We start from the raw sequence: 16,230 nt of genomic DNA, 5'->3' as shown, positions 1-16,230 counted from the left end.
ACCCTATGAAGTAGTGTCTGTTTTATGGTTGGAGATTCTAAGCAAAAAGATTGATGTTAAGTCATGCAATAACACTTAACTACTGTCTCCCACTCATTTTAAAACAGTTGTACAAGAAAAGACTTGTAAAGAGACACCCCTACTAAGCATCTGATATGGAAAATGCACGTTAAACCAATTAAAGTTTAAACTGACAACCAGATTTTAAGAAGGGGCAATTAACTATTGAAATATTACCAAGAGAAAATGGTCTATTCACTTGACATCTAACTCAAGATTGGATGTTTCTAAAAGATGTGGCTTGGTTTTAGTTCATTCATAGAATTGAATGCTAAGTACAGCAACCAATGCCCAAAATTCATATATTTGTATTACACAGGCAGCCAGATTACGTTATTATAAGGGTCACTTCTAGTCTTAAAATCCTGTAACATGGGTGCTCAGTCCATAGACTGAAGGTCAAGACTGGAGTCATGCAATCTAGCCAGTGCGCTTCCTCAAAGGTCCAGAATTTGGTGAAGTGGACAAGTGGCAATTAACACTGCCACCAGTCTGCTGCCGAATTTCAAAGCCCCCTGGACCAGATGACAGCCCAGTGTGTGAGATCCTGCAGGCACACACAGAGATGGATGACAGGGCTGCATAAGGCATACACAGGGCAAACACAGAGCTGGGGTGGAAGGGCCAGATACAGTGTGCACAGTGCACACAGGTGGGGACAAGCTGTGAGGCATGACCTGGAACATCCAGGGTGGCTTGGTCCAATCCAGAGCGCAGACAGCTGGGGTGACAGGCCCAATCCCGAGTGTGTGGAGCTTGGGGTAGGCAGAATGGCCTGAACCCAAAGAGTATGGGACTGGTGATGGGGTGGCAGGTCCACTCCTGAATAGGGCTGCAGCCCTGACAACCACGTGCACAGTACCAGCACCCATTTCAGCACATGCTGGATTGTACCCACAGACCCACCCCATGCTACTTTGGCTTGTGGAGAAGGAAGAGATTGGACAGCATTGGCTTACATGATGAACAGTAGAATAAACTGAAATTTAAAAGTTAAGAGGTATGCAGACTTCTATGAAAATATTCCACTTTTAATCCAGTTGCCTTATCCCAAGTTTTCTGCTTCTCTTTCAAAACAGAGTGTCAGCAGAGTAACAGCTGTGTAGTCAGAAGTTATGTCTAGTGCCAAACTGTATTTTTTAAAAATAAAATTTAACTCCTGTTTAAGTAACTGTCAGAATATGCTGTATTATTACAGGATCTCAGGAGGAATAACCCAGATCTTAAGAGATAAGAGACATTGCTTATATAAAAGCAAAATTAAACAAGAACAAAAGGAAGACTGAAAAGTGATATCCATGTAGACCATTTCCTTAAAACAACCAAAATAAGAAATGTAGCAGAAGGAAGGATAAAACATGTAAGTTATTTTCATGCAAACACCTGATGAGCAACAGTTGCCTGGCTTAGAGAATTCTGATAATACCTGTTTGTTTTCAGTCATAGTTTCACTGCTGGCCTGTAGTGAAGTCTGGACATCCACAGGTCCCTCTTCAAATTCTTCTATTTCTTCATCTTCATTCTCATCTTCCCCACTTCCATAATTAGTTAGAGCTTGGGTTTCTGCTTTAGACAAGCCTAAAGTAAATCAATGTAGTCATTTTAGACCAGTTTTAGTCCCTAATGTAAAATTACTGGATTTTCTTTAAAAACCACTTCACAGCATTTTTTTAAAAAAATGGCTCTTAGTTGCAAGAAAATTTTCCTTCCATTCTGGTATAGAAAATAACTGCAAGACAACATAAAATATCTAGAGGCTCAGTCTAACATGAAAAATTATAGAGCAATAATATATGCATAACAACATGCACTTATGTCATATATTCTCCTGGAAAGAAAATACAGTGGAAACATTAGCTTTCAGAGATTTATGGATTTACAGAAAGACCTATTAAGTTTTCACCTCAGGGCATGTATAACAGTCTATGTTTAAGGCTGAAGACACATGACATGTACTATATGGTAAACTGACTTTACTTTGTAGTATAAGTGGAGTGGACATACCATTCAGTGTTACATGGCTGCTAGTTACTCAACTCCAGGACAAAACTACCTGTTCAATTGAGGAGTAACTAAACACCAATTCTAAGTTAAAATGATCTCCTGGTTTTGTGTCTGCTCCCCAGTCAATTTTATCCTGGGGTAGAATTTGCTCAATGCTAATTTGTTCCCTCATCCTCTGGTAGGGCAAGGAACTATATTTGTGCCTATTGGAACAAGTAAGGTTGGGAGAATTGGTTATATGTGTGCTACAAAATAAAATAAGTAAATTACTACGGATAAATTATTCTGTAGTAATTGTCATGCACCTGCACCATAAGTCCAAATGCCAAGTACTAACAGCAGAGAAGCAGAGATTTTTAGGATGGATAAACAACAGAAGGAAAGGACAGATTGCTTAGACTGAATATCAGGAAAAAGCATCAGCTGAGTGATTAAAGCTTTACTGCAGAACCAGTATTGGAGAAGGACAGTGTAAATTATTAGAGCTATGGAAAAACCTATAAGGGAACAGAATAACTACAGTAAGGAAATGAAGAAAGGGGCAAAGTTCATAAAGTTATGAAATGTTAGAGAAGGCCCAACATGAAGACAGTCCTTTAAATTAAAAGGAAATACTTTTCTAAACAATGCACAATTAAAAGTGTGGCATTCATACCTAGAAGATGTTGCTGAGACCAAGAACTTGGCAAGGTACAAAAAAAATTACCCATAAAATGTCCAACAGGAAAAGTTGCCATTATAAATGGTAAGGAAATACCAAATGATATAAAACCACATGCTTAAGGGTTTAAGACTGATTCTCAATTAGGGGTGCCGCAAGATCTTTTGACAGGCACCATAAGGTGTGAGAAGATAAGCAGGTGTGAGAGGGTAAATGCAGGCTCAGGTTTCCTCCCCTGCCTGGTCCCCATTGCCAGCCCCTCAAGCAAGGGGGTAAGCAATGTAATAAATTAATTAGTTTTTGGAGCCAGGTTGCTGTTCAGTTCACATAAGTTATCGAGGGATGCCTTGAGGCTAAACAGGTTGAGAACCACTGGTTTAAGACCATCTAAGTACAAAAGTCAGGATAAAAACTTTAACAGGGGGCTGGGAAATGGAACTCATTACATTCAGCTTATTGTGATGCTTCCTCCTCTAAATCTTACCTTTTTAGACAAAGAATACCAACTAGATGAACCCTGGATCAGATCTTGTATAGACTACTGTTTTAAGTTACTGGAACAATTTTAAGTAGAAGTGATTTTGTTTGCATTGTTTAAAACTACACTGGACACATACTAGAAAACATGGTACTATGCAAAAGATGGACTATTAGACTTGAGCGATAAGACCCATGTATCTTATACAACTGTAGCTCACAAGAAACAAATATCATTTAAATGTTATGTAGGAAGCTTAGTAGTGTGAAGTCAATACTGCAAAAATCAACACCAAAAAAAATCACTTACTTATTGATACTGGGCAACCTTCACTTTCTTCATCTTCCTCCTGGTCAGAGGCATCAGATTTCATACTCTGAGGAACTTCACTACCATTATATATTTCTGACTCTTTCACCTGCTTGACTGTTTCACTCTCATCCTTGTCCTAGCCATAAGCAAAAAATAGTGTTCTATTTAATTTAATGTCTGTCTTATTCCAGACAAGGACATCGTTTTGACAATTAACACCCCCCCCAAACACCCAACTCATCAGTAATAAATTAAGTGCCCTGCTGCAGCAGAACCCCCTGAATATGTGCTAAGCGCTGCAAACTAAGAACCATAAGGAGAAACAGAATCCACTGGAACATCTTTTCAATCATCCAAACGTTTTAAAGATTATAAAAAAGAGCCATAGCTCTTTCCTTTTCTATTAGTTCCAATAATCCACAGATTATTCTGGTGTCAAGTCTCCAATTCAGTTTTTTTTTAAAGCAGCACTCTGAAAGGATAAATCATTGTTTCCATCCTCTTCCGAGAACTGTCTTTGTGGATCTTTATTCTTGGGAGGCGAGCCAACCAGCAACAGAGGGCCACTCCAGCAGTACTACAAAACTAGTCCCCTATAGTTGTCGTCGTCAGTGGTCTCTGGAAGTCAAGGATGATGTTCATCAGGCTTGATGGGTCCTTAGGGGACTAAGGAGCCCGATTTTGGATGCACACATTCTTCAGCAACGGGGGCATGATGTTGCATGGTGGAGTGGGATTCACAGCCCCAGGTGGGTAGTCTTCTCCCACTGCCATTCCACCTCAGTAACAAGTCATTCGGCTTCAAAGCGGCATGCACCTTGGTGGACCAGCTTGCTTCTCCCAGCCACTGGTGTCAATGCCTCTGTGCCTGAGGACAACCTTGAACATGTCTTTGTACCACTTCCTTTGGCCGCCCTTTGAGCATTAGCCAATGGAGAGCTGGGAAAAAAGAATCTGAGGGAGGTAGTTCTTGGGAATTAGATGCAGCGGCCTGTCCACTGGATTTGATTTCTCAAGAGCAAGGCTTTGATGCTGTTGGACGTAGCTCCACGGAAGACACCTGCACTGGCCCAATGGTCCCCCCCATCTGATCCCCAGGATTCAATGCAAGAACCACTGGTAAGCATGCAAGTCCTCTATAGTAAAGGTGAGGCAAAATCTGCTGTTCTCCATGAGAAGAATGTGAAGCCTCGATATACAGAACAGCCTTTGGGAAAACATTCTCTGAACAGTTGTGTACCTCTCATCTGAGGAACATAATAAGCATATGGTCTGGATTTTGCCTGCTTACTGAAAGGTAGATAATACAATACCATAGTGACATACCCAAATTAAACTTGGGTGCAAGCAGCAATATAAATTTGTTAATGTAATGCTCCATCCCAGCTACTTAGCCCTACTGAGAAGAAGGGTGCATTAGCCTAGGCAAGACCCTGCACTAATATGGCTATATTACTTCTGATATCTGAACTTAGATATTTATGCATTGCACTGCACTGTGCATTTAGAAATTACCAAAAAAGAGAGGTTATATACAATACTTTATAAAATGGTCTTTTTCTAAAATGGAGTAATAGATAATATTACTTTGCAGAGACTAAAAAAGATACTGTGGTCTTATTTTAAACAAAAAATTAGATTCTGAATGCCTGCTTTCTATAGTTTTATCAGATTTAAGTAGATTTATTCAGAGATACTAGATTTGTATGACCAATCACTTTTGATCACATTATTAGTAAATATATGTTGAGAGTGAAAAAGGACTTTTGAGGTTTTCTTTTAAAAAGAATAAAGGTAGTTCTAAAATGTGTAACATACTTTGTCTTCATCAACATCTTCCACAGATGAGCAAGCGTCTACTTCAAGACCCCTCTTTACCTAGAAGAAAACCAATTACTTTCAATTTTGAAACTGATTACAGATGTAAATAAACTAAATGGCTTTGAAACACTGGACAAAACAAAATAAGCTTTTGTTATCATTTATAATCCTCCTAACTTCCACATCCACCATTAAAAGTCAATCTCAAAACTGCAACAGCTCAAGCAACTATTTTCAAGACTTGCAGTAGTTTTTGAAAAACATATGCCCTTAAGCAAGTGCTTTGAATATCCAAGAGGTGGAACACTAGGAAATTAATTACCAGGAGGGGCCCTTGCAGATGTTATATTTATTGCATAATCATCTTGTTAAATCATATGATAAAAAATTAAACATGCCACATGCAGCCAATTTATGGCACAATAAAATGGTAAAACAGCCACAGAGAGAGTTCACATTTAATATGGAATATTGTTGTGGTAGTGTTGGATTGTGCCATAACTTGCATGTGTGGCATTTGTTCCAAACGCAGGGCAGCCCTGTATGATCTCAGGGATCAGGCAGGAGACAGTCCCTGGGGTTTTGGATACAGTCTCCTTTTGCCTAATCCACAGGGAACCAATGTCCCTCCAATCTTCCCATGTCTCCAGCCTGATCCCCACAGTTCTGTAAAAAGCATGGACAATTCAGGTTGGGAAGCTCACTAATTTAGCTACACACCCTGGTAGTCATGCAGTCAGAATCAGAACAATTTTATGACCCATCACAAAAATCACGTGTCATCCCATGAATGTCCGACTTGGCAGGATACACAATTTTTGAGATGGGGCATAAAATCCCAATCACACGATTATATTCATGTGTGCCAGGGGCCTTACTTTTAAATCTATTTTAAAAATTTACACAGTAATCTTGTATCACTTTCAAAAGTAGGTCCTTAATCTTTTGTGTTAAGGCTGTATAAGCTTAAATTAATAATGTCAATTCATTTAATTTATGACCCTGATACCCCAAAGCTTTCATAGCTGAAAATAAAAATTGTTAAGATACATTACTGGTTTCAAGGATGCCAAGGATACCCTTATTTATATCTGAGCAACCTAACCTGTATTACATTGGACTTTCTTTAATAAGTTTTGTTTAAAATTCCAAATTGTAGAAGTTAATCATATTTCCAGCACCCCATCAAAACAAAATGCTAGGCTTCTCTGACTTCTCAGGGTCAATAGAATTAAGTTTTCTATCAGGTCTTTAGCATCACTGAGGTACTGGTACTGAAAAGGTAAGAGATGGACAGTTAATTTTTACTATTCAGCAGTAAAGTAGTTTAATGACTACCACAGAACTATTCACCTGAGTAAAGTCTACTTATGTGGCTTAACAGGATGGGTCCTGCCTTCTGCTTCACAGAGAAATAAGGGAAAAGAAACAAGATAATTAATCATCTCTGAAGTGTTCCACATGTTTAACTGCTGACAAGCTAGGTAACATTACTTACTAATGTTATGTCATAAGTAGCAGTAATGTCTCAGAAAAAAACACAAAACACTTCTCTGGAATTAATCTTTTTTTTTTTTAAAAATGATTAGAATTAAACAATATATTTTAGCTGAAGTCAGACAAAGTAGGCCCTAAGAAAATACAAAAGCAGCAACAAACCTCTTTAGCATAAGACTGCATCGCTCCAGCTGCTTCTATTTTTCTTTTGCATCTTTGTTTCACAGTAATACTATTGTTGTCCAAGTCTTGCATGAGTTTAAAGAAGGCTAATTCGTTAAACAAAACTTCTGAGATCTCCACAAGCAGATCTTCTCCACAATCTTTGAGTTTTCTACCAGCAAATTTTGCTAGGGAATCCTGTCAAAAGCAACAGAGTTCTTCTAAAATGAAAACTAAACAAGTGCTATTATATCTTCCTGATGTTTAAGATCAAAGGATTTCCACACTAAAGACAGAATTAAAACAGATTTTGTCCAGGTATCCCATTTATGACATATTCTGCTTAAGCAGAATTCACCATACTGCAATAGCATTCTCTTATCTTGGTCACAGCTTTGACAGCACTCAACTCATGACCATTTGATGGCTTATGGTATATATATATTGCTCTTCTTACTTTAGTGTAGTACAAAAAACCACAGAGCATAGGCAATACCATGGTTATCATAGTTTCATAGTTGGTAGGGTCGGAAGGGACCTGAGCAGATCATCAAGTCCAACCCCCTGCCATGGCAGGAAAGAATACCGGGGTCAAACGACTCCAGCAAGGTGTTCATCTAGCCTCCTCTTAAAGACCCCCAGGGTAGGAGCCAGCACCACTTCACTTGGAAGTTGGTTCCAGATCCTAGCCACCCTGACAATGAAGTAGCGCCTCCTGATATCTAGCTTAAATCTACCCTCTGCCAGCTTATGACCATTATTTCTAGTCAGTCTTGGTAGTGCTCGGGGGAACAGGGACTCCCCCAGTGCCTGCTGGTCCCCTCTGACTAGTCTGTAACAGGCCACTAGATCCCCCCTCAGCCTTCTCTTATGGAGGCTGAACAAGTTCAGGTCCTGTAGCTTCTCCTCGTAGGGCCTGCCCTGCTGCCCCCTAATCATGCGAGTGGCCCTCCTTCGACCTTCTCCATGTTGCCCACATCCCTCCTGAAATGCAGCACTGAGAATTTGTTTATCCTTTAAACAAATAATCTCAGAAGACTTTATTTCTTCACAGGGCTGTATTATTTCTAATACAAATGTTTGTTCCTATTCTGTGATGCATTTACCATCTGCAAAAAAGCATGTTCATTCACATACAGAGGACAGTGCCAACCTATTTGCTTGATACAAATTCTACTATGGAAAAGCCATAACATTACAGATGCAGATCTCAATGTTTTCAACAATACAATCATTGTAGTTCTGGACAGTAATAACACATAGCCCAATTTACATAATCAAATCCTTGAGTTTGGACTAACTACCAAAAGGCTAGATCGCAGCAACTGTGCTGGTAGTTGTTGGCTCATAAGATACTAGTAATTTAGGATCTGAAAGACACTTACACAACTGCCATCCAGATAAAATTCTAATCCAATGATGAGACTGGAAGAGCAGAGGTGATATTTAAATGAGGAAACAAGGTAATATTTCATTAATGAAAATCACAAAGAAGGGGGAAATGTCTATCCATGCCACTCAAAGTGTATTGGAGTAAAAATTTAGGGCTGAAGCAAGTTACTTAACACTCTTGAAAATCAGGCCTTACATAGTGCATATGGTTTAAGTTATCCACATAAAAATATCATCAAAAAACCTGTTGTGACTATTACTAACCTGCAGTATGCTACCAAGTTGCTTATGAAAGAATTTCACAAATTCTTTGCTTTCATCATTTTGCTGCGTAAGCGTCAATACCATACGTCTTACTGATGTCAATAGCTGAGATGAGCATACTTCGTCCATGTGTTCCTAAGCAAATATCAGAAAGAAGAGAAGTTGGCCTTTCACCACTTAAAATGTTGACTATGCCATAAGTTGAATCTCCTCCTATTCAAAGATAATTTTGCAGGGCTGTAACAGTCTGGGAATACAGTTAAAGTTGTACCCCACTGACATGATCCATCCAAAAATTAGTTTGTCATAACTAAGTCTCCCCACAAAAGGGACTATGGCACTAACTAGATGCATATCCATCCAGCTTCCTTCTACATTCCCAATACACCAGTAGTTACGTCATTCAAGATTGAGAAAAATCTAAATATTCTTATGGGACTGTGATCATTGTTAATAAAGTATAGGCTGGGGAATACTTTTAGGAGGTATCTAAATATTTGCAGGCTTTTTAAATTTATAGGAATACCTCTCAAGCCCCAGCTTTTAAGAACAGTAGTAAGCCACTAGTATACACAGGGTATGCCTACTGTAGTTCTTGTCAGACGACTAGAACACATGCAGGTTTTCCTTGCTTTATGCTATACATGCATTCCTGGAAAACAGCGCACAACTTGAATTTGTGTCAAGGGAACCCACTTTACAATGTAACAAATAGGAATACATTCCAAGACCTCAACTGTATTGACGCCCAGACCCATTTCTACCACTTTTTCAAGGCAATTTTGGTCCTCACCAACAGCAGACAGTACACACAAGCACAGGGTGGCAGTGAATATTTAGTTGGTGGGGATGGCAACTACAGAAACACATCAGATGAGCAAGCAGCACAGACCCACGCAGGAGACTATATTTTGGTATACATCACTCCCACAATGCACTGTACAAAGCAGCTGACTGCGGATTTCCACCACACTGATCACATCAGAGTGAATTTACCTCGCATATAATGAATTTTTGGTATAAATAAGGTCACTGCATAAGAGTGAATTCTCACACACAGAACCCACATAAAACAAGGGAAACCTGTACATTTTTCACGCTGCTGCACCCCATGTCTAATTTAGCATGTTTATTTGACTTATATTTAGTAGACACAACTAAAAAAGTACCCCCATGTTAATTTTATGTCCCAATAGCCACAAGTATTTGAACTGAAATTTGATTAAGAAAAAAATTAAATACAGCACACTTAATGTGATTTAAATGTTATACTCAAACAAACTCAAAGCTTTATGTGGAAATAAATTATTTTTATTGAAATATTTGTAAAAATGTAAAGACAATACACAACAGCATGTACTTCCCTTACATTGTTTGTTTAAATTTAAGGAAAAAAACAAACAAAGGCACTGAAAACTGTTGAGACACTAACTTTGGCACACCCAAAGACCTGTGTATGATATGCCATGCTTTGGCTTTGATTTGACCTGCACAGCCAATTAGGTGAATTCATAACTTGATTTTTGGTTTGGATTATTATGCAAGTGTATTTACTCTCCTGTTTACAAATCAATAAAACATGTATGTACTCTCTCACACACCTCCTCAGGATAATCACCTGAAAAACATTTACTACAACTTTGAAACTGCCAAGCTTGCCTAATATTGTATTGTCATCCATTAATTGTTACTAATGATTTTTATGAAACAATTAATTTTTAGAAATGGAAAATTTCCCACAGAAAAATAAAGTACTGGAAAATTTTCCACCCCACATCTCTGATCAAGAGGGATTCAAAGCAAGTCTCCAAGCATTGTTATGGGGTTTATAAATTCTACATATGTTTTCCATTTAAGAAAATAAAGCATATATTTAAAGTTATTAGCTCACCAAAGAAATACATCAACCAAAATGATGAAAGGGAAGCCAAAAGAATGTGCAGACCGCCTTCTAGGTCATAGAATTTGGCAGCCATGTACAAAAAAAAAATAAAAAAAAAAAATCAGACTTTCAAAAGTGAGTATGTAGTCAGACATAATATGTGAAAGCCTGCTATATCTTTGTTGCATCTTGAAAAGAAATGGTCCCTGCTTGAATTTATGTACCAAGATGTCTGGCGAGTCATTTGGATGTTTTTAAAGTCAGCCACATATAGCTTCCAAAGACAATGAATTCCCCAATTTCAAGATGGAAAAGTCTCTGATATCACTTGCATCTTTTGAATAAGACAAAGATCTTCAAAATTACACCTCATTTAAAGAATGTTATCCACCAGAAATCACCATTTAATATCGTGCTTTGATACTGTGCTTTTAACATCATACATGTTACAAATGGAAATAGAAAGGTTCATTTTAGAATATACATATACGGTCAGAAATGTGTCTCAATTTCAAGCTCCATTTACAATTTGGAGATGATGCTGTTTCATAATTTCGGTATAAATGCTTTCTTGATGAAAAAAATCAGGTCCTTTCAACATGTTATTTTTACTATTTAAACAGGACCTCTTACCTTCAGAAAAGGAATGACCTCTTTCATAATTGCTTTAATCTGTCGGTCAAGTTGCTGCGTATCTATACGAGGACATGGAACAGTAGAAACCTCGCTAGGCTGTGGTACACAAAGACTCTCACCAGTACTTGGACCTTGTAAAATAATGTATATTCAGATCACAATTTCCTAGTTAAAGGAATATCAGCTTTAAAAATGTTCTATGTACCTAGCTGGACAATAAAATAATAAATTGTGCTTATGATAATAATCATATACAACTAAAATTGCAATATACTCAAGATAGAAATGCAAACTAGTCAAATGAATTTTTCCTTACACCCATACTATAATTACACTCATAATTACTACTGAATACTACATAAAAATATGCATACCTTCTAATTTAGCAGCAGAGGCACCCTGAAGATTACCAGAGCAGCCCTCCGGGTCAAGAATACTATCAGCATCATTTTTCATACGCTCATATTCCCTCATCCTAGCCAATGCCTGATCTAGGTGAATTACAGTGTTACCTATACAGAGAACAAAAGTTTCCTGAGAATAGTTTTTAATCTAGATGAACACCAGCAGAGACAGAAAAAATACACAACTGTAAAATTAAATTAAAGCTATGATTGTTTAAATTCTAGACATCTACTGTATTTACTCATATGCAAGATGAGGTTTGCATGGGGAAAAAAATCCCTCATCTTGTAACTGAATACAAGGAAATCTCACTAAACACACTGTCTATCATTAAACTGCTGCCAAAAGCAGCATAGGCTTAGCAATGGAAACCAGCTATGAAGTTGATTACATGCACCCAGAACTGAGCATGACTATAAAACAGAGGCCATATTGGGCAAACATGCAGATGGGAACCTACAAGAACAGGTTACTGTACCCCATCTGAATAAGACATACAGTAGTGCCCATTAAGCACAGTACCCCTCACTGCTGACTGTCCTTCTGATCACGGTGAGCCATGACATCACATACAGTTCATCCTCTGTCACCTACTCTCTCAGCCTGGTACCTATAATTAGCGTGCCCCTATCTTCCATGAGGTGGAGCCAGAACAAGCTGCCAGGGTGCCTCACCTGCATACAATTTTTTGCAGCATCTTAGGACTCATGACAAAAATACCTGGTTCCAGTCAGGGGCAAAGACTAATTAGGCCCCCCCAACAGATCCATATGCTATCTGGATTACTACATACATAAGGACCAGTGCTGAGCTGTGAGGTCACTGTAGCCTGACATGGTGTTGACTCTGGTGGGGCCCAATCCAATGAATTATATGGTAAATTACAAGCCTGTGGCTTTGGACTAATATCATAAATAGTTTGTACTACATACATGTAGGTGCCAAAGTGCTGCTCGAAACTGTGTTTATGGAATACCTGTGCTAAGACTTGCACCAGTTTTAAAGAAAAGTAATATATATCAATTCTGATAAACTAAGTGTATAGGTATATTATATGCAAATGCTACAACCAGGTTTAATTTCAAGGTTACTGTTTTCAAATTTGAAAGGGACAAATTCAAGGTAAACCTCCAATAATTAAATTTTGTACATGGAACAATTAACAAATTTATAAGTTTTCCATATGCAGAATCTATAAGTGGAAAAATTAATACATTTATAATTTTTCCATATATAGAATTGAATTATAGGGAGAGCGTCTTATAATCAGGGTCATCTTTTATTCAAGTAAATACAGTAATTAGTTTACAAACTAGAACCTTCTACAAACTCTTAGAGAAAGCGTTTTACAAACTGCTGGTACATAAATTATTAAATAATGCAGTATTACATAAAACATTGTGAATTATATAATATAATGGTTACCAAGATCATCAGTGGCAAAGGGTTCAAAATTTGAAGATGTAGACATGGTACTGCCATTGTCTGCATCATTTTGTTCACAGTCTCTACATGCTTCTGTATCAAAGTTCTTCTCAAAAGTTTCCTGAAAGAGATGAACAAATGTTTACAAAATAAGCATAAAGCATGGTCTCTCAAATAGCCTGGCAAGCTTTCTTTTACTTGATCCTCAAGGCTATAAAATTTGTTTCCAGACTTTCTTACTGGGAATGACCTCACTTTAAAGGAACTAAGTTTTTCAGGTTGCTTCTATAACAAAACTATAAATGATAAGATTGGAAAAAGGCATTAGTGTCAGTTTTTCTTACACACAATACAGAAAGCAAGTCTTGTGTATTCAGGATTTTGGTTTTAAGTGCTGCCATCACCCTGTATTCTGTCCCACACACAAGTTCTTCCTCCCTCCCTTCCCTAAAGCACATTGGATAGTGTGTGTGGGGGGGGTGGAGACACAGGACTAACTATAATGGCAACAATTGTAGAATATCAGGGTGTGGACACGTAACAATTCAAATGTCTCAAACTATGAAACTATGAAACGCATTTGAGACATTTCAAAGGGCCAGCTGTCCACACAAGCCTTCTGAAACTTTCTTAAAAAGTGCCAAAAACACTTCAAAAGAGTTACCTCATGAAATGAAGTACTATTTTGGAGCATTTCATTTTTTGTTGCAAGCTATGGCAGAAGCATTCATGTCGTGACCATGTCAGATTCCAACAAATCTGCAAATTCTGCTAAATTCCTTGTCTCAAGGACACAAGAAAGGAAGGAAGGAGTTTTTGTTGCATCTGGATGGAGGGGAGAATGGAGAAGGGAGACCACACGGACACCCTGCCAACTGTCCAGCCACTGGAACTTGGCAGTGCCCCAGGAACCAGAGTAAGTCTCCAGTGACACTCCCCACTTCCCCAGACCCAGAGCCAGGCTTTCCCTACCTCCCCCTACACTTCCCAGTTATTTAGACCCACACTGCCACAGGAGACAAGCCCTTCAGCTCCAGTCCCCTTTACCTTTCTCTGTTGGCTTAAGAGGTGAAGAGGGCAGGGAGAGGGAATTGGAGCTGGAGTGTCAGACTCATGCAAGCTGACGTTGGGACAGGGATCTGCCACCACACCTATGCCATACTTCTCCACTCTCCCTTCTTCTCTGCTTCTCATCTCTGCAGGAAGAGTGATCACTGCAGCCTGCATTAGTGCCTGAAGGCTGGTACTAGAGGTGGTTAAGGTGTCCTAAAACTTTCGAGTCAGAAACAGAAGAGGGGCACATGTACTCTAACTGAAATGTTTCCAAGTGAATTTCATCTGGAAACTTTTCAACTGTTACTTCTGTCCACACTCTAAGTCTCATTTGACTTTCTACCAAGTAAAATATCAGTAAGAAATCTGGATTTTTTTAAAGCTGTAGTATACACTGTTTCCAAACACTGTAGGCCACCTTACCAACTTTAACACTAGTTGTCTTATAAACAGAATCTTGACAAACTTAATACATTTTCATGTTAAGATAACCTTTAACAAGCTTTTTCATACAAGGTCTGGCTGCTCGTAAGCCATGATAGTTTTTGGAACAATCAAGTCACTATGGTAATTATTCCAGCACATGTGTCCATACAGAAACCGGAAAGGATGGAATAATAAAAAGTCCCACTTACATCATCAGTAGTAGCAAGACTTTCGCTAGGAGTAAGTTCAGAGTTTGATGCAATCCATGTTACTGAATTCAGTGACTTCATGCACTCTCCTTTTTCATTCTTCTCTGATATGTGTCTAGTAACTATATCCTAAATAAGATAAGGAATCTTAAATCTATACTGTGAAGACAGCTTATCCAGTTCATAAACTTAATTCAATTTTTGGTGTGGGTACCTGTAATGCATACAATGCTCTTTGCCTCAAGTAATCTGTATTTAGGAGTTGAAGCTCATGGAAGAGTTCAATAAGAAAATGTGGACGAGATTCATTTTGAGATATAAGAGTTGCTACTTCAGAATAAATGGTGTCCCGCAAAGCTTCAAACATAGAAAGATCACTACCAGTTTCTGCAGAAAGATAAAGGACTCAGTTTTTATCTTGATAATTTTCTCTGTTGATGCATATCCTAATTATATATGAAGACTGTGCCTTATTAAATTAACAGTTTGTTAAACAGCCAAGTTTATTATTCTTTAAAGCTATTTCTAGAAAAAGGGGTTCACACACAATGAAATTTAACTGTCTTCAGACAATCACTTGCATATAAAATAATTTAACTTATGACATACACTCACATATCAGAAGCCTGATCTAGATTTTATGCTTTTTAAAATTCTGAATGATAACTTTAAAGTGGGTACATATAGAAATATAGTGCACACACATCTGTAACAAACATATTTCAAGGATGATCTACTAAGTGTTACCTGATCCTGCCTGAGTCAGAAGGTAGGACTAGGTGACACCTTAGAATAACTGCAGAAGTTCATCAACTTTGACAGGCACCACGGCACCTGACTTCAGGTTAATGTGGCTAACCAGCTCTTTGGTCCTGCCTCAGTACAGATAACTGGACTAGATTATCTGGAGGTCTTTCCAGCCCCTCATTCCCATGCCATATCTACTTGTGTATCAGATGCACCTTCCCTGCCCCCCACCCACCAGAAATCAGCCCTCCAAAAGTGAGGGGTACACGTTAAGTTGAGAAGCTGATTTTCTTTGTACATGTAGAACACAACAATACTGTGCTATGAAGTTGGCTGCCAGCAAGTAGGAGGGGGTGCAGGGCAGTGTTCATCTTTTCACAGAAGTTCTCAAATGGACATCAGTTTTTGGCAAATTTTATGTAGTCCTGAGAACAGCATAGAATAGTGTCTTAACAAAAAGACCAACTAAGTTATGACTCTGGAAAAATCTCTCTTTTTTTAAAATTCTTAGCCTTCCAAAAAAAAGTACATTTTATATAGCGGCATGGGATATGTTAGAAAATACAATAATATTAAGGATGACTTTTCACATAGTAGGTACTCAACACCAGTTGAAAACAGGATTTAAACGATTTGAATTTGGGTGCCTCCCCAAAAAATCCTTAAGTTTATTAATGCATTACCTTGCATCTGTTTTGAGCTCATTTCTAAATTTAAAAAAGGACTCAAAGTTTGAAGGAAAAAAAAATCTAAGTTTGAATCTGATTTCTGCACACTAAGGGTGAAATTCAAAGTT

The 16,230-nt window shown here is 38.2% G+C and overlaps 1 protein-coding gene across 11 annotated transcripts in view; it reads right to left on the bottom strand.

Annotated features, from left to right (window-relative positions):
* The window catches only part of PCM1 (pericentriolar material 1), a 73,922-nt gene that overhangs the window by 8,487 nt on the left and 49,205 nt on the right, over positions 1–16,230 (bottom strand). For 9 of the 11 annotated variants that reach the window (XM_090036027.1, XM_090036030.1, XM_090036037.1 and 6 more), the window contains 10 exons: positions 14,902–15,074; positions 14,688–14,816; positions 13,000–13,120; positions 11,544–11,681; positions 11,167–11,300; positions 8,652–8,786; positions 6,996–7,193; positions 5,334–5,393; positions 3,513–3,651; positions 1,487–1,638 (listed from right to left, as the gene is read on the bottom strand). In XM_090036027.1, the coding sequence (XP_089892153.1) occupies positions 1,487–1,638; positions 3,513–3,651; positions 5,334–5,393; positions 6,996–7,193; positions 8,652–8,786; positions 11,167–11,300; positions 11,544–11,681; positions 13,000–13,120; positions 14,688–14,816; positions 14,902–15,074 (1,379 nt within the window). The remainder of the gene's footprint in view (positions 1–1,486; positions 1,639–3,512; positions 3,652–5,333; positions 5,394–6,995; positions 7,194–8,651; positions 8,787–11,166; positions 11,301–11,543; positions 11,682–12,999; positions 13,121–14,687; positions 14,817–14,901; positions 15,075–16,230) is intronic. The other 2 variants (XM_090036031.1, XM_090036032.1) reach the window with 2 other exon arrangements.

This window comes from Crocodylus siamensis, chromosome 2, assembly GCF_052110815.1.
Source record: "Crocodylus siamensis isolate JL-2025a chromosome 2, ASM5211081v1, whole genome shotgun sequence".
NCBI classification, from domain to species: Eukaryota; Metazoa; Chordata; order Crocodylia; family Crocodylidae; genus Crocodylus; species Crocodylus siamensis.
The sequence above is the reverse complement of the archived record's forward strand: the minus strand, read 5'-3'. Positions and strand labels throughout refer to the sequence as shown.